Source organism: Coregonus clupeaformis, chromosome 21 (genome assembly GCF_020615455.1).
Source record: "Coregonus clupeaformis isolate EN_2021a chromosome 21, ASM2061545v1, whole genome shotgun sequence".
NCBI classification, from domain to species: Eukaryota; Metazoa; Chordata; class Actinopteri; order Salmoniformes; family Salmonidae; genus Coregonus; species Coregonus clupeaformis.
The window spans coordinates 45,783,463-45,801,684 of record NC_059212.1 but is presented as its reverse complement, the minus strand read 5'-3'; the positions used below and the strand labels follow the sequence as shown (position 1 = coordinate 45,801,684).

The 18,222-nt window shown below is 48.6% G+C and overlaps 1 protein-coding gene across 1 annotated transcript in view; it reads left to right on the top strand.

Moving 5' to 3' along the window:
- The window catches only part of LOC121534514 (piezo-type mechanosensitive ion channel component 2), a gene marked incomplete at its 5' end in the record, with an annotated part of 210,421 nt that extends 195,221 nt beyond the window's left edge, over positions 1–15,200 (top strand). Inside the window, 1 exon segment of the mRNA XM_045206050.1 lies at positions 14,321–15,200. Coding sequence (XP_045061985.1) covers positions 14,321–14,573 — 253 coding nt within the window.
- Between the last annotated feature and the right edge of the window lie 3,022 nt (positions 15,201–18,222).

Sequence of the window (18,222 nt, the reverse complement as noted above, 5' to 3'; positions counted from 1 at the left end):
CAGCTAGCTGTCAGTGTCAGTATCCTCCCTATCAGCTAGCTGTCAGTGTCAGTGTCCTCCTATCAGCTAGCTGTCAGTGTCAGTATCCTCCCTATCAGCTAGCTGTCAGTGTCAGTATCCTCCCTATCAGCTAGCTGTCAGTATCCTCCCTATCAGCTAGCTGTCAGTATCCTCCCTATCAGCTAGCTGTCAGTGTCAGTGTCCTCCCTATCAGCTAGCTGTCAGTATCCTCCCGATCAGCTAGCTGTCAGTGTCAGTATCCTCCCTATCAGCTAGCTGTCAGTGTCTGTCCTCCCTATCAGCTAGCTGTCAGTGCCCTCCCTATCAGCTAGCTGTCAGTGTTAGTGTCCTCCCTATCAGCTAGCTGTCAGTGTCAGTCCCCTCCTATCAGCTAGCTGTCAGTATCCTCCCTATCAGCTAGCTGTCAGTGTCGTATCCTCCCTATCAGCTAGCTGTCAGTCCGTCAGTATCCTCCCTATCAGATAGCTGTCAGTGTCAGTATCCTCCCTATCAGATAGCTGTCAGTGTCATCTCCAGTGTCCTCTCCTATCAGCTAGCTGTCAGTGTCAGTATCCTCCCTATCAGCTAGCTGTCAGTGTCAGTATCCTCCCTATCAGCTAGCTGTCAGTATCCTCCCTATCAGCTAGCTGTCAGTATCCTCCCTATCAGCTAGCTGTCAGTGTCAGTGTCCTCCCTATCAGCTAGCTGTCAGTGTCAGTATCCTCCCTATCAGCTAGCTGTCAGTGTCAGTATCCTCCCTATCAGCTAGCTGTCAGTGCCCTCCCTATCAGCTAGCTGTCAGTGTCAGTATCCTCCCTATCAGCTAGCTGTCAGTGTCAGTATCCTCCCTATCAGCTAGCTGTCAGTATCCTCCCTATCAGCTAGCTGTCAGTATCCTCCCTATCAGCTAGCTGTCAGTGTCCTCCCTATCAGCTAGCTGTCAGTGTCAGTATCCTCCCTATCAGCTAGCTGTCAGTGTCAGTATCCTCCCTATCAGCTAGCTGTCAGTGCCCTCCCTATCAGCTAGCTGTCAGTGCCCTCCCTATCAGCTAGCTGTCAGTGTTAGTGTCCTCTATCAGCTAGCTGTCAGTGTCAGTATCCTCCCTATCAGCTAGCTGTCAGTATCCTCCCTATCAGCTAGCTGTCAGTATCCTCCCTATCAGCTAGCTGTCAGTGTCAGTGTCCTCCCTATCAGATAGCTGTCAGTGTCAGTATCCTCCCTATCAGCTAGCTGTCAGTATCCTCCCTATCAGCTAGCTGTCAGTATCCTCCCTATCAGCTAGCTGTCAGTGTCAGTGTCCTCCCTATCAGCTAGCTGTCAGTGTCAGTATCCTCCCTATCAGCTAGCTGTCAGTGTCAGTATCCTCCCTATCAGCTAGCTGTCAGTGCCCTCCCTATCAGCTAGCTGTCAGTGCCCTCCCTATCAGCTAGCTGTCAGTGTCCTCCCTATCAGCTAGCTGTCAGTGTCAGTATCCTCCCTATCAGCTAGCTGTCAGTATCCTCCCTATCAGCTAGCTGTCAGTATCCTCCCTATCAGCTAGCTGTCAGTGTCAGTGTCCTCCCTATCAGATAGCTGTCAGTGTCAGTGTCCTCCCTATCAGCTAGCTGTCAGTGTCAGTATCCTCCCTATCAGCTAGCTGTCAGTGTCAGTATCCTCCCTATCAGCTAGCTGTCAGTGTCAGTATCCTCCCTATCAGCTAGCTGTCAGTGTCAGTGTCCTCCCTATCAGCTAGGTGTCAGTGTCCTCCCTATCAGCTAGCTGTCAGTGTCCTCCCTATCAGCTAGCTGTCAGTGTCAGTGTCCTCCCTATAAGCTAGCTGTCAGTGTCAGTATCCTCCCTATCAGCTAGCTGTCAGTGTCAGTGCCCTCCCTATCAGCTAGCTATCAGTGTCCTCCCTATCAGCTAGCTGTCAGTGACCTCCCTATCAGCTAGCTGTCAGTGTCAGTGTCCTCCCTATCAGCTAGCTGTCAGTGTCAGTGTCCTCCCTATCAGCTAGCTGTCAGTGTCAGTGTCCTACCTACATTTACATTTTACATTTTAGTCATTTAGCAGACGCTCTTATCCAGAGCGACTTACAGGAGCAATTAGGGTTAAGTGCCTTGCTCAAGGGCACATTTACGTCATTTAGCAGACGCTCTTATCCAGAGCGACTCACAAATTGGTGCATTCACCCTATAGCCAGTGGGATAACCACTTTACAATTATTATTTTTTTTTGGGGGGGGTCCTCCCTATCAGCTAGCTGTCAGGGTCAGTATCCTCCCTATCAGCTAGCTGTCAGTGTCAGTATCCTCCAAATCAGCTAGCTGTCAGTGTCAGTATCCTCCCTATCAGCTAGCTGTCAGTATCCTCCCTATCAGCTAGCTGTCAGTGTCAGTATCCTCCCTATCAGCTAGCTGTCAGTGTCAGTATCCTCCAAATCAGCTAGCTGTCAGTGTCAGTATCCTCCCTATCAGCTAGCTGTCAGTATCCTCCCTATCAGCTAGCTGTCAGTGTCCTCCCTATCAGCTAGCTGTCAGTATCCTCCCTATCAGCTAGCTGTCAGTGTCCTCCCTATCAGCTAGCTGTCAGTATCCTCCCTATCAGCTAGCTGTCAGTGTCAGTATCCTCCCTATCAGCTAGCTGTCAGTGTCAGTGTCCTCCCTATCAGCTAGCTGTCAGTGTCAGTGTCCTCCCTATCAGCTAGCTGTCAGTGTCAGTGTCCCCCCTATCAGCTAGCTGTCAGTGTCAGTATCCTCCCTATCAGCTAGCTGTCAGTGTCAGTGTCCTCCCAATCAGCTAGCTGTCAGTGTCAGTATCCTCCCTATCAGCTAGCTGTCAGTGTCAGTGTCCTCCCTATCAGCTAGCTGTCAGTGTCAGTATCCTCCCTATCAGCTAGCTGTCAGTATCCTCCCTATCAGCTAGCTGTCAGTGTCAGTGTCCTCCCTATCAGCTAGCTGTCAGTATCCTCCCTATCAGCTAGCTGTCAGTGTCAGTGTCCCCCTATCAGCTAGCTGTCAGTGTCAGTGTCCTCCCTATCAGCTAGCTGTCAGTGTCAGTGTCCTCCCTATCAGCTAGCTGTCAGTGTCAGTGTCCTCCCTATCAGCTAGCTGTCAGTGTCAGTATCCTCCCTATCAGCTAGCTGTCAGTGTCAGTATCCTCCCTATCAGCTAGCTGTCAGTATCCTCCCTATCAGCTAGCTGTCAGTGTCAGTGTCCTCCCTATCAGCTAGCTGTCAGTATCCTCCCGATCAGCTAGCTGTCAGTGTCAGTATCCTCCCTATCAGCTAGCTGTCAGTGTCAGTGTCCCCCCTATCAGCTAGCTGTCAGTGTCAGTATCCTCCCTATCAGCTAGCTGTCAGTGTCAGTGTCCTCCCAATCAGCTAGCTGTCAGTGTCAGTATCCTCCCTATCAGCTAGCTGTCAGTGTCAGTGTCCTCCCTATCAGCTAGCTGTCAGTGTCCTCCCAATCAGCTAGCTGTCAGTGTCAGTATCCTCCCTATCAGCTAGCTGTCAGTGTCAGTATCCTCCCTATCAGCTAGCTGTCAGTATCCTCCCTATCAGCTAGCTGTCAGTGTCAGTGTCCTCCCTATCAGCTAGCTGTCAGTATCCTCCCCTATCAGCTAGCTGTCGGTGTCAGTGTCCCCCCTATCAGCTAGCTGTCAGTGTCAGTGTCTCCCTATCAGCTAGCTGTCAGTGTCAGTGTCCTCCTATCAGCTAGCTGTCAGTGTCAGTATCCTCCTATCAGCTAGCTGTCAGTGTCAGTGTCCTCCCTATCAGCTAGCTGTCAGTGTCAGTATCCTCCCTATCAGCTAGCTGTCAGTGTCAGTATCCTCCCTATCAGCTAGCTGTCAGTATCCTCCCTATCAGCTAGCTGTCAGTATCCTCCTATCAGCTAGCTGTCAGTGTCCAGTGTCCTCCTATCAGCTAGCTGTCAGTATCCTCCCGATCAGCTAGCTGTCAGTGTCAGTATCCTCCCTATCAGCTAGCTGTCAGTGTCAGTGTCCTCCCTTCAGCTAGCTGTCAGTGTCAGTGTCCCCCTATCAGCTGGCTGTCAGTGTCAGTGTCCCCCTATCAGCTAGCTGTTAGTGTCAGTATCCTCCCTATCAGCTAGCTGTCAGTGTCAGTGTCCTCCCCAATCAGCTAGCTGTCAGTGTCAGTATCCTCCCTATCAGCTAGCTGTCAGTGTCAGTGTCCTCCTATCAGCTAGCTGTCAGTGTCAGTATCCTCCCTATCAGCTAGCTGTCAGTATCCTCCCTATCAGCTAGCTGTCAGTGTCAGTATCTCCCCTATCAGCTAGCTGTCAGTGTCCTCCCTATCAGCTAGCTGTCAGTGTCAGTGTCCTCCCTATCAGCTAGCTGTCAGTGTCAGTATCCTCCCTATCAGCTAGCTGTCAGTGTCAGTGTCCTCCTATCAGCTAGCTGTCAGTGTCAGTATCCTCCCTATCAGCTAGCTGTCAGTTTCAGTATCCTCCTATCAGCTAGCTGTCAGTATCCTCCTATCAGCTAGCTGTCAGTATCCTCCCTATCAGCTAGCTGTCAGTGTCAGTGTCCTCCCTATCAGCTAGCTGTCAGTGTCAGTATCCTCCTATCAGCTAGCTGTCAGTGTCAGTATCCTCCCTATCAGCTAGCTGTCAGTGCCCTCCCCTATCAGCTAGCTGTCAGTGTTAGTGTCCTCCTATCAGCTAGCTGTCAGTATCCTCCCTATCAGCTAGCTGTCAGTGTCAGTGTCCTCCCTATCAGCTGGCTTGTCGGTGTCAGTATCCTCCCGATCAGCTAGCTGTCAGTGTCAGTATCCTCCCTATCAGCTTGCTGTCAGTGTCAGTGTCCTCCCTATCAGCTAGCTGTCAGTGTCAGTGTCCCCCCTATCAGCTAGCTGTCAGTGTCAGTGTCCCCCCTATCAGCTAGCTGTTAGTGTCAGTATCCTCCCTATCAGCTAGCTGTCAGTGTCAGTGTCCTCCCAATCAGCTAGCTGTCAGTGTCAGTATCCTCCCTATCAGCTAGCTGTCAGTGTCAGTGTCCTCCCTATCAGCTAGCTGTCAGTGTCAGTATCCTCCCTATCAGCTAGCTGTCAGTATCCTCCCTATCAGCTAGCTGTCAGTGTCAGTATCTCCCCTATCAGCTAGCTGTCAGTGTCCTCCCTATCAGCTAGCTGTCAGTGTCAGTGTCCTCCCTATCAGCTAGCTGTCAGTGTCAGTATCCTCCCTATCAGCTAGCTGTCAGTGTCAGTGTCCTCCTATCAGCCAGCTGTCAGTGTCAGTATCCTCCCCTATCAGCTAGCTGTCAGTGTCAGTGTCCCCCTATCAGCTGGCTGTCAGTATCCTCCTGATCAGCTAGCTGTCAGTGTCAGTATCCTCCCTATCAGCTAGCTGTCAGTGTCAGTGTCCCCCTATCAGCTAGCTGTCAGTGTCAGTGTCCCCCTATCAGCTAGCTGTCAGTGTCAGTATCCTCCTATCAGCTAGCTGTCAGTGTCAGTGTCCTCCCAATCAGCTAGCTGTCAGTGTCAGTATCCTCCTATCAGCTAGCTGTCAGTGTCAGTGTCCTCTATCAGCTAGCTGTCAGTGTCCTCCCAATCAGCTAGCTGTCAGTGTCAGTATCCTCCTATCAGCTAGCTGTCAGTGTCAGTGTCCTCCCTATCAGCTAGCTGTCAGTATCCTCCTATCAGCTAGCTGTCAGTGTCAGTGTCCTCCCTATCAGCTAGCTGTCAGTATCCTCCCTATCAGCTAGCTGTCAGTGTCAGTGTCCCCCCTATCAGCTAGCTGTCAGTGTCAGTGTCCTCCCTATCAGCTAGCTGTCAGTGTCAGTGTCCTCCCTATCAGCTAGCTGTCAGTGTCAGTGTCCTCCCTATCAGCTAGCTGTCAGTGTCAGTATCCTCCCTATCAGCTAGCTGTCAGTGTCAGTGTCCTCCCTATCAGCTAGCTGTCAGTGTCAGTATCCTCCCTATCAGCTAGCTGTCAGTGTCAGTATCCTCCTATCAGCTAGCTGTCAGTATCCTCTCTATCAGCTGGCTGTCAGTATCCTCCTATCAGCTAGCTGTCAGTGTCAGTGTCCTCCCTATCAGCTAGCTGTCAGTATCCTCCCGATCAGCTAGCTGTCAGTGTCAGTATCCTCCCTATCAGCTAGCTGTCAGTGTCAGTGTCCTCCCTTTCAGCTAGCTGTCAGTGTCAGTGTCCCCCCTATCAGCTAGCTGTCAGTGTCAGTGTCCCCCCTATCAGCTAGCTGTTAGTGTCAGTATCCTCCCTATCAGCTAGCTGTCAGTGTCAGTGTCCTCCCAATCAGCTAGCTGTCAGTGTCAGTATCCTCCCTATCAGCTAGCTGTCAGTGTCAGTGTCCTCCCTATCAGCTAGCTGTCAGTGTCAGTATCCTCCCTATCAGCTAGCTGTCAGTATCCTCCCTATCAGCTAGCTGTCAGTGTCAGTATCTCCCCTATCAGCTAGCTGTCAGTGTCCTCCCTATCAGCTAGCTGTCAGTGTCAGTGTCCTCCCTATCAGCTAGCTGTCAGTGTCAGTATCCTCCCTATCAGCTAGCTGTCAGTGTCAGTGTCCTCCCTATCAGCTAGCTGTCAGTGTCAGTATCCTCCCTATCAGCTAGCTGTCAGTTTCAGTATCCTCCCTATCAGCTAGCTGTCAGTATCCTCCCTATCAGCTAGCTGTCAGTATCCTCCCTATCAGCTAGCTGTCAGTGTCAGTGTCCTCCCTATCAGCTAGCTGTCAGTGTCAGTATCCTCCCTATCAGCTAGCTGTCAGTGTCAGTATCCTCCCTATCAGCTAGCTGTCAGTGCCCTCCCTATCAGCTAGCTGTCAGTGTTAGTGTCCTCCCTATCAGCTAGCTGTCAGTATCCTCCCTATCAGCTAGCTGTCAGTGTCAGTGTCCTCCCTATCAGCTAGCTGTCAGTGTCAGTATCCTCCCGATCAGCTAGCTGTCAGTGTCAGTATCCTCCCTATCAGCTTGCTGTCAGTGTCAGTGTCCTCCCTATCAGCTAGCTGTCAGTGTCAGTGTCCCCCCTATCAGCTAGCTGTCAGTGTCGTGTCTCCCTATCAGCTAGCTGTCAGTGTCAGTATCCTCCCTATCAGCTAGCTGTCAGTGTCAGTGTCCTCCCAATCAGCTAGCTGTCAGTGTCAGTATCCTCCCTATCAGCTAGCTGTCAGTGTCAGTGTCCTCCCTATCAGCTAGCTGTCAGTGTCAGTATCCTCCTATCAGCTAGCTGTCAGTGTCCCTCCCTATCAGCTAGCTGTCAGTGTCTTCTCCCTATCAGCTAGCTGTCAGTGTCCTCCCTATCAGCTAGCTGTCAGTGTCAGTGTCCTCCTATCAGCTAGCTGTCAGTGTCGTATCCTCCTATCAGCTAGCTGTCTTCAGTATCCTCCCTATCAGCTAGCTGTCAGTGTCAGTATCTCCCCTATCAGCTAGCTGTCAGTGTCCTCCCTATCAGCTAGCTGTCAGTGTCAGTGTCCTCCCTATCAGCTAGCTGTCAGTGTCAGTATCCTCCCTATCAGCTAGCTGTCAGTGTCAGTGTCCTCCCTATCAGCTAGCTGTCAGTGTCAGTATCCTCCCTATCAGCTAGCTGTCAGTGTCAGTGTCCTCCCTATCAGCTAGCTGTCAGTATCCTCCTGATCAGCTAGCTGTCAGTGTCAGTATCCTCCCTATCAGCTAGCTGTCAGTGTCAGTGTCCCCCCTATCAGCTAGCTGTCAGTGTCAGTGTCCCCCCTATCAGCTAGCTGTCAGTGTCAGTATCCTCCCTATCAGCTGGCTGTCAGTGTCAGTGTCCTCCCTATCAGCTAGCTGTCAGTGTCAGTATCCTCCCTATCAGCTAGCTGTCAGTGTCAGTGTCCTCCCTATCAGCTAGCTGTCAGTGTCCTCCCAATCAGCTAGCTGTCAGTGTCAGTATCCTCCCTATCAGCTAGCTGTCAGTGTCAGTATCCTCCCTATCAGCTAGCTGTCAGTATCCTCCCTATCAGCTAGCTGTCAGTGTCAGTGTCCTCCCTATCAGCTAGCTGTCAGTATCCTCCCTATCAGCTAGCTGTCAGTGTCAGTGTCCCCCCTATCAGCTAGCTGTCAGTGTCAGTGTCCTCCCTATCAGCTAGCTGTCAGTGTCAGTGTCCTCCCTATCAGCTAGCTGTCAGTGTCAGTATCCTCCTATCAGCTAGCTGTCAGTGTCAGTGTCCTCCCTATCAGCTAGCTGTCAGTGTCAGTATCCTCCCTATCAGCTAGCTGTCAGTGTCAGTATCCTCTCGCTAGTCAGCCTCAGCTGTCAGTGTCAGTATCCTCCTATCAGCTGGCTGTCAGTGTCGTTCTCCTATCAGCTGGCTGTCAGTGTCCTCCCTATCAGCTAGCTGTCGGTGTCAGTATCCTCCCTATCAGCTAGCTGTCAGTGTCAGTGTCCTCCCTATCAGCTAGCTGTCGGTGTCAGTGTCCTCCCTATCAGCTAGCTGTCAGTGTCAGTGTCCTCCCTATCAGCTAGCTGTCGGCTGTCAGTATCCTCCCTATCAGCTAGCTGTCAGTGTCAGTGTCCTCCCTATCAGCTAGCTGTCGGTGTCAGTATCCTCCTATCAGCTAGCTGTCAGTGTCAGTGTCCTCCCTATCAGCTAGCTGTCAGTGTCATCCTCCCTATCAGCTAGCTGTCAGTGTCAGTGTCCCTCTCTATCAGCTAGCTGTCAGTGTCAGTGTCCTCCCTATCAGCTAGCTGTCGCTGTCAGTATCCTCCATTTCAGCTAGCTGTCAGTGTCAGTGTCCTCCCTATCAGCTAGCTGTCAGTGTCAGTGTCCTCCCTATCAGCTAGCTGTCAGTGTCAGTGTCCTCCCTATCAGCTAGCTGTCAGTGTCAGTGTCCCCTCTATCAGCTAGCTGTCAGTGTCCTCTCCTCCCTATCATTACTTTTGTCATTTGTCAGTGCTCCTATCAGCTAGCTGTCAGTTAGTCAGTATCCTCCTATCAGCTAGCTGTCAGTGTCATGCTCCTATCAGCTAGCTGTCAGCTGTCAGTGTCCTCCCTATCAGCTAGCTGTCAGTGTTCAGTGTCCTCCCTATCAGCTAGCTGTCGGTCCTTCTATCAGCTGGCTGTCAGTGCTCTCTTCAGCTAGCTGTCAGTGTCAGTGTCCTCCTATCAGCTGGCTGTCAGTGTCAGTATCCTCCTATCAGCTAGCTGTCAGTGTCAGTGTCCTCTATCAGCTAGCTGTCAGTGTCGCTCCTATCAGCTAGCTGTCAGTGTCTCTCCTATCAGCTAGCTGTCAGTGTCAGTGTCACTCCCTATCAGCTAGCTGTCAGTGTCAGTATCCCTCCCTATCAGCTAGCTGTCAGTGTCAGTGTCCTCCCTATCAGCTAGCTGTCAGTGTCAGTGTCCCCCTATCAGCTAGCTGTCAGTGTCCCTATCAGCTGGCTGTCAGTGTCCTCTGAATCACTAGCTGTCAGTGTCAGTATCCTCCCTATCAGCTGGCTGTCAGTATCCTCTATCAGCTAGCTGTCAGTGACCTCCCTATCAGCTAGCTGTCAGTGTCAGTGTCCTCCCTATCAGCTAGCTGTCAGTGTCAGTGTCCTCCCTATCAGCTAGCTGTCAGTGTCAGTATCCTCCCTATCAGCTAGCTGTCAGTGTCAGTGTCCCCCCTATCAGCTAGCTTTCAGTGTCAGTGTCCCCTCTATCAGCTAGCTGTCAGTGTCAGTGTCCTCACTTTCAGCTAGCTGTCATTGTCCTCCCTATCACCTAGCTGTCAGTGTCCTCCCTATCAGCTAGCTGTCGCTGTCAGTATCCTCCCTATCAGCTAGCTGTCAGTGTCAGTGTCCTCCCAATCAGCTAGCTGTCAGTGTCCTCCCTATCAGCTAGCTGTCAGTGTCCTCCCTATCAGCTAGCTGTCAGTATCCTCCCTATCAGCTAGCTGTCAGTGTCAGTATCCTCCCTATCAGCTAGCTGTCAGTGTCAGTGTCCTCCCTATCAGCTAGCTGTCAGTATCCTCCCTATCAGCTAGCTGTCAGTGTCAGTATCCTCCCTATCAGCTAGCTGTCAGTATCCTCCAAATCAGCTAGCTGTCAGTGTCAGTGTCCTCCCTATCAGCTAGCTGTCAGTGCCCTCCCTATCAGCTAGCTGTCGCTGTCAGTATCCTCCCTATCAGCTAGCTGTCAGTGTCAGTGTCCTCCCTATCAGCTAGCTGTCGCTGTCAGTATCCTCCCTATCAGCTAGCTGTCAGTGTCAGTGTCCTCCCTATCTACTAGCTGTCGCTGTCAGTATCCTCCCTATCAGCTAGCTGTCAGTGTCCTCCCTATCAGCTAGCTGTCGCTGTCAGTATCCTCCCTATCAGCTAGCTGTCAGTGTCAGTGTCCTCCCTATCAGCTAGCTGTCAGTATCCTCCCTATCAGCTAGCTGTCAGTGTCAGTGTCCCCTCTATCAGCTAGCTGTCAGTGTCAGTGTCCTCCCTATCACCTAGCTGTCGCTGTCAGTATCCTCCCTATCAGCTAGCTGTCAGTGTCAGTGTCCTCCTTATCAGCTAGCTGTCAGTGTCAGTATCCTCCCTATCAGCTAGCTGTCAGTGTCCTCCCTATCAGCTAGCTGTCAGTGTCAGTGTCCCCTCTATCAGCTAGCTGTCAGTGTCCCCTCTACATTACATTTTAGTCATTTAGCAGACGCTCTTATCCAGAGCGACTTACAGTTAGTAAATACATATCTATCTTTTTTTTTTTCTTTTTTTTTATACTGCCCCCCGTGGGAATCAAACCCACAACCCTGTTGTTGCAAACGCCATGCTCTATCAACTGAGCTACATTCCTGCCGGCCATTCCCTCCCCTACCCTGGACGACGCTGGGCCAATTGTGCGCCGTCCATGAGTCTCCCGGTCGCGGCCGGCTGCGACAGAGCCTGGATTCGAACCAGGATCTCTAGTGGCACAGTTAGCACTGCGATGCAGTGCCTTAGACCACTGCGCCACTCAGGAGCAGTGGTCTATCAGCTAGCTGTCAGTGTCAGTATCCTCCCTATCAGCTAGCTGTCAGTGTCAGTGTCCTCCCTATCAGCTAGCTGTCAGTGTCAGTATCCTCCCAATCAGCTAGCTGTCAGTGTCAGTATCCTCCCAATCAGCTAGCTGTCAGTGTCAGTATCCTCCCAATCAGCTAGCTGTCAGTGTCAGTATCCTCCCTATCAGCTAGCTGTCAGTGTCAGTGTCCTCCCTATCAGCTAGCTGTCAGTGTCAGTGTCCCCTCTATCAGCTAGCTGTCAGTGTCAGTATCCTCCCTATCAGCTAGCTGTCAGTGTCAGTATCCTCCCTATCAGCTAGCTGTCAGTGTCAGTATCCTCCCTATCAGCTAGCTGTCAGTGTCAGTATCCTCCCTATCAGCTAGCTGTCAGTGTCAGTATCCTCCCAATCAGCTAGCTGTCAGTATCAGTGTCCTCCCAATCAGCTAGTGGCCAGGTCGCAGTTGTAAATGAGAACTTGTTCTCAACTGGCTTACCTGGTTAAATAAAGGTGAAATAAAAAATACAATATCTGTAAGGTCCCTCAGTCAAGCAGTGAATTTCAAACACAGATTCAACCACAAAGGTTTTCCAATGCCTCGCAAAGAAGGTAACCTATTGGTAGATGGGTGAATATCCATTTGAGCATGGTGAAGTTATTAATTACACTTTCGATGGTGTATCTACAGTGGGGGAAAAAAGTATTTAGTCAGCCACCAATTGTGCAAGTTCTCCCACTTAAAAAGATGAGAGAGGCCTGTAATTTTCATCATAGGTACACGTCAACTATGACAGAAAAATTGAGATTTTTTTTCTCCAGAAAATGACATTGTAGGATTTTTAATGAATTTATCTGCAAATTATGGTGGAAAATAAGTATTTGGTCACCTACAAACAAGCAAGATTTCTGGCTCTCACAGACCTGTAACTTCTTATTTAAGAGGCTCCTCTGTCCTCCACTCGTTACCTGTATTAATGGCACCTGTTTGAACTTGTTATCAGTATAAAAGACACCTGTCCACAACCTCAAACAGTCACACTCCAAACTCCACTATGGCCAAGACCAAAGAGCTGTCAAAGGACACCAGAAACACAATTGATGACCTGCACCAGGCTGGGAAGACTGAATCTGCAATAGGTAAGCAGCTTGGTTTGAAGAAATCAACTGTGGGAGCAATTATTAGTAAATGGAAGACATACAAGACCACTGATAATCTCCCTCGATCTGGGGCTCCACGCAAGATCTCACCCCGTGGGGTCAAAATGATCACAAGAACGGTGAGCAAAAATCCCAGAACCACACGGGGGGACCTAGTGAATGACCTGCAGAGAGCTGGGACCAAAGTAACAAAGCCTACCATCAGTAACACACTACGCCGCCAGGGACTCAAATCCTGCAGTGCCAGACGTGTCCCCCTGCTTAAGCCAGTACATGTCCAGGCCCGTCTGAAGTTTGCTAGAGTGCATTTGGATGATCCAGAAGAGGATTGGGAGAATGTCATATGGTCAGATGAAACCAAAATAGAACTTTTTGGTAAAAACTCAACTCGTCGTGTTTGGAGGACAAAGAATGCTGAGTTGCATCCAAAGAACACCATACCTACTGTGAAGCATGGGGGTGGAAACATCATGCTTTGGGGCTGTTTTTCTGCAAAGGGACCAGGACGACTGATCCGTGTAAAGGAAAGAATGAATGGGGCCATGTATCGTGAGATTTTGAGTGAAAACCTCCTTCCATCAGCAAGGGCATTGAAGATGAAAAGTGGCTGGGTCTTTCAGCATGACAATGATCCCAAACACACCGCCCGGGCAACGAAGGAGTGGCTTCGTAAGAAGCATTTCAAGGTCCTAGAGTGCCCTAGCCAGTCTTCAGATCTCAACCCCATAGAAAATCTTTGGAGGGAGTTGAAAGTCCGTGTTGCCCAGCGACAGACCCAAAACATCACTGCTCTAGAGGAGATCTGCATGGAGGAATGGGCCAAAATACCAGCAACAGTGTGTGAAAACCTTGGGAAGACTTACAGAAAACGTTTGACCTGTGTCATTGCCAACAAAGGGTATATAACAAAGTATTGAGAAACTTTTGTTATTTACCAAATACTTATTTTCCACCATAATTTGCAAATAAATTCATTAAAAATCCTACAATGTGATTTTCTGGAGAAAAAAAATCTCATTTTGTCTGTCATAGTTGACGTGTACCTATGATGAAAATTACAGGCCTCTCTCATCTTTTTAAGTGGGAGAACTTGCACAATTGGTGGCTGACTAAATAATTTTTTCCCCCACTGTATACATCCAGTCACTACAAATATACAGGCGTCTTTCCTAACTCAGTTGCCGGAGAGGAAGGAAACCGCTCAGTCATTTCACCATGAAGCCAATGGTGACATTAAAACAGTTACTGAGTTGAATGGCTGTGATAGGAGAAAACTGAGGATGGATTAACAACATTGTAGTTACTCCACAATACTAACCTAAATGACAGAGTGAAAATAAGGAAGCCTGTACAGAATACAAATATTCCAAAACATGCATCCTGTTTGCAATAATGCACTAAAATAAAACTGCAAAAAATGTGGCAAAGAAAGGAACTTTAAGTCCTGAATACAAAGGGTTCTGTTTGGGGCAAATCCAACACAACACATCATTGACTACCACTCTTCATATTTTCAAGCATGGTGGTGGCTGCATCATGTTATGGGTATGCTTGTCATCGGGAAGGACTAGGGAGTTTTTTTAGGATAAAAATAAACGGAATAGATCTAGACAAAATCCTAGAGGAAAACCTGGTTCAGTCTGCTTTCCAACAGACACTGGGAGACACATTCACCTTTCAGCAGGACAATAACCTAAAACACAAGGCCAAATATACACTGGAGTTGCTTACCAAATAAAATAAAATAAAATTGTATTGGTCACATACACGTGTTTAGCAGATGTTATTGCATGTGTTGCGAAATGCGGGTGTAGCGAAATGCTACCAAGAAGACAGTGAATGTTCCTAAGTGGCCTAGTTACAGTTTTGACTTAAATCAGCTTGAAAATCTATGGCAAGACTTGAAAATGGCTGACTAGCAATCAACAACCAACTTGACAGAGCTTGAAGAATTTTGTACAATCCAGGTGTTCAAACCACTTAAAGACATACCCAGAAAGACTCACAACCTTTGTAAATTAGATTTTTCTGTATATCATAAATTAGCAACAAAAAAAATCTAAAAACAGGTTTTCACTTTGTCATTATGGGGTATTGTGAGTAGTTGGGTGAGGGGGAAAAAAAAGCAATTTAATAAATTTTGAATTCAGGCTGTAACAACAAAATGTGGAGTATGAATACATTCTGAAGGCAGTGTATGTGGGCACAATTACAGTATGTCCTGATCTCTCCCTCCCTGATCTTCCCCTCCAGGATCATGGGTCTTTATGCCTCTGTGGTGCTCGTCATCGGTAAGTTCGTCCGTGAGTTCTTCAGCGGTATATCCCACACCATAATGTTCGAGGAGCTGCCCAACGTGGACCGCATCCTGAAGCTGTGTACCGACATCTTCCTGGTCCGAGAGACGGGAGAGCTGGACCTGGAGGAAGACATGTACGCCAAACTCATCTTCCTCTATCGCTCGCCTGAGACTATGATCAAATGGACCAGGGAAAAGACTCAGTGAGCCTGGCTGTAAAGGCTAGAAGTTATCCCTCAATGTGGATAGAAGTTGAAAAGTATTAACCTCCGACTGGTCTGTGGATACTTGACTAGCACTGGTCCCTGGGATGTTGAAGTTACTGACAGACTCGACCAGTCCAGACAGACTCGACCAGTCCAGTTTGCTGACACTTTAGTCAGTTCTTAACTTTAGTAGTTTTTATGTAAGCAGACCTCCAAGGAGGAAGGAAGGACCAAAGCTTGCCCGCCCCTGTTGCATTTCATTTCAGCAAGCCATGACACCGATCATCTCAGATTTTTTTTAAATAGTATCTGTAGTTAGAAAAAGATAATATAAACTTTCCTGCAACATTATTTTGTTGAAAGACAATTCGAAATTAAGCTAATTGATTGCACACAAATCGTCCATTTCAATTTATAGGAGTCATATAATATTCATTAAATATAATACCAAACATCCAATTTGGACCAAACCACTTATTTCTATTTGTTTTGTCATTCTTTTGTTGGGGGTTACAGGCACAACATTCATGTTAATTTACACACCCAGTTTATACCACATGTACCCATAGGCTGCTCAGACTAACATCACCCCCAACTCCCCATCCCATTCCCCCCAGACCAACATCACCCCAACTCCCCATCCCATTCCCCCAGACCAACATCACTCCAACTCCCCATCCCATTCCCCCAGCCCAACATCACCCCCAACTCCCCATCCCATTCCCCCAGACCAACATCACCCCCCAACTCCCCCATCCCATTCCCCCAACTCCCCATCCCATTCCCCCCAGCCCCAACATCACCCCCAACTCCCCATCCCATTCCCCCAGACCAACATCACCCCCAACTCCCCATCCCATTCCCCCCAGCCCAACATCACCCCCAACTCCCCATCCCATTCCCCCAGACCAACATCACTCCAACTCCCCATCCCATTCCCCCAGACCAACATCACCCCCAACTCCCCATCCCATTCCCCCAGACCAACATCACCCCCAACTCCCCATCCCATTCCCCCCAGCCCAACATCACCCCAACTCCCCATCCCATTCCCCCAGACCAACATCACCCCCAACTCCCCATCCCATTCCCCCCAGCCCAACATCATCCCCCAACTCCCCATCCCATTCCCCCAGACCAACATCACCCCCAACTCCCCATCCCATTCCCCCAGACCAACATCACCCCCAACTCCCCATCCCATTCCCCCCAGCCCAACATCACCCCCAACTCCCCATCCCATTCCCCCCCAGCCCAACATCACCCCCAACTCCCCATCCCATTCCCCCCAGCCCAACATCACCCCCAACTCCCCATCCCATTCCCCCCACCAGACCAACATCACCCCAACTCCCCATCCCATTCCCCCCAGCCCAACATCACCCCCAACTCCCCATCCCATTCCCCCCAGCCCAACATCACCCCCAACTCCCCATCCCATTCCCCTCCTCCCCAGCCCAACATCACCCCCAACTCCCCATCCCATTCCCCCCAGACCAACATCACCCCAACTCCCCATCCCATTCCCCCAGCCCAACATCACCCCCAACTCCCCATCCCATTCCCCCAGACCAACATCACCCCCAACTCCCCATCCCATTCCCCACAGCCCAACATCACCCCCAACTCCCCATCCCATTCCCCCCAGACCAACAACAACATGGGGGGATGCAAAAGGCCTTATTGTGAAGTAGTATGGGTCATTTTCATTTCCAGTTACATCTTTTTTACATTTTGTGCCGAATAGAGATTGTGTTCGCAATAATAGAGTTAGGGTAGTTTACATTGTTTGAGTGATATATCAGTGAAGACCACCTCTTCCAGGGAAATAGGAGACACCATATTTCTCTCGATACTCAGCCAGAGGGGCGGAAGAATCATGTCTAAACCAATTTAGGAGGGGACGAAATGCTAGTGCCTGGGAATACAATTGAATGTTTGGTACAGACAGTCCTCTTCCTGTTATGACTGTGGCTGACGGATTGGGATATAGTATTTTAATCATATTAATGAAATTGGAGCCAAGTCCCATATGTTCCAAAACCGACCAAAGATATGACCATTCTATCAAAAGCCTTTTTCTGTGTTGAGGGATGGAACTGCCCAAGGAGCTTTGGTTTCTGATGAAGCATGTCAGATATGTAACAGACGACGCAGGTGTTTTTTTTAACAAACCCGCTTTGGTCCGGATGTACCAATTTGGGTAAGTAAGTTTTGAGACAGGACGACAGAATTAAATATATATATATACATATTATCTGTGTTTATCAAAGATAGGGGGCGATAGTGAGAGCACTGGGTGGCATCCTTACCTTTTTAAAATGAGATGTATTTGCACCCATCCAAATGAACCTTTGTGAACGGCTGTGTTCATCATTTCAAGTAACAGTGGACCTAATTGGTTCCAAAATGTTAAATAGACCTCAGGGGGAATATCATCCCAACCAGATGGTTTGTCTTTATTCATGTTATCCAATGCCCTTTTGAGTTCGGGGAGAGAGATTTGGGCTCCCAGCAAGCCGGCTTCCTCAATTGAGAGAAGAGGAGTTTGTATATCTTTTAAAAACAACTTGATCTGGATTGGTGTCGGTTTACAATCAGAGGTGTACAATTCTTTATAGAAAAGGGAGTATCTTTGGTTGATTCATTTGGGTTCTGATAGTAATTCAGATTCAGTAGTTGCAGTATCCGCTAATTGATCAGTACTCCGTAGCTTGTTAGCCAGTAGACGACTGGGTCGATTACCATGGAAGTAATGGTTGAGTCTAACTCCATGGATGGCAAATTCTGCTCTCTGTCTTATCAATACATTTAGTTCTGTTTTGACTTTGAAGAGAGTAGTCGCTACCTGGTCTGAAAAAAAGTGTTTGTTGAGAACACTGTCCTTAACAACTTTTCAAATTCTGATATCTTCTTTAATTGTGATTTATTCAGCCCAGATGCAAATGCCGTTGCGTTGTTTTTAATAAAACCTTTGGTGGCATGCATCCCATAGAATCCAGGGTTCATCGACTGAATTATTATTGATCATTATTGAATTAATTCGATTCAGTTTCAAATTGTTCACAGAAAGTAGGATTTTTGTAGTAAGGAAACATTAAAGCATCATCTTGTGAACAAACCACTTCCTAACAATGACTAAGACGTGAGGAATCCAAATAAATGATCAAAATTATATAAAATATTGTTTATTCATGCTATGTAATGAATTCTCTGTTTTTCCCGCTGTTCAGAGAAATTAGCCATTGAAGTCGCTTGCATTTCCCCCTATAAATTAGTGTTAAAGTACCCCGTTTTGTCCACTAGATGCCGCTGTTTCTGCTGTTACTGCCACACCCTTTTATACATTTTGGCTGGCCTCTTGTGTTTATTAAATGGACCCTTATGCATCTTTGGGTAGAAAACCAATAGCTTTTGCTCATGGTGAAAAAAAAAAAATGGTGTGGTCGTCCTTACAATTCAAGCCTGTCCTCCATGAAAGCAATTCAAACACACACAAACTGTTCTTCTCTTAGGCTTTATCTGTATCCATGAAACGGCCCCTGTGTGTTTCTTCCCTTCAAAGAAGTTCTGGATTAGTTACTGTTGGACCATTCCTGGTAAACAAAGCAAACCATTGGGCTACACGCAGGGTTCTTCATTTCTGGTCC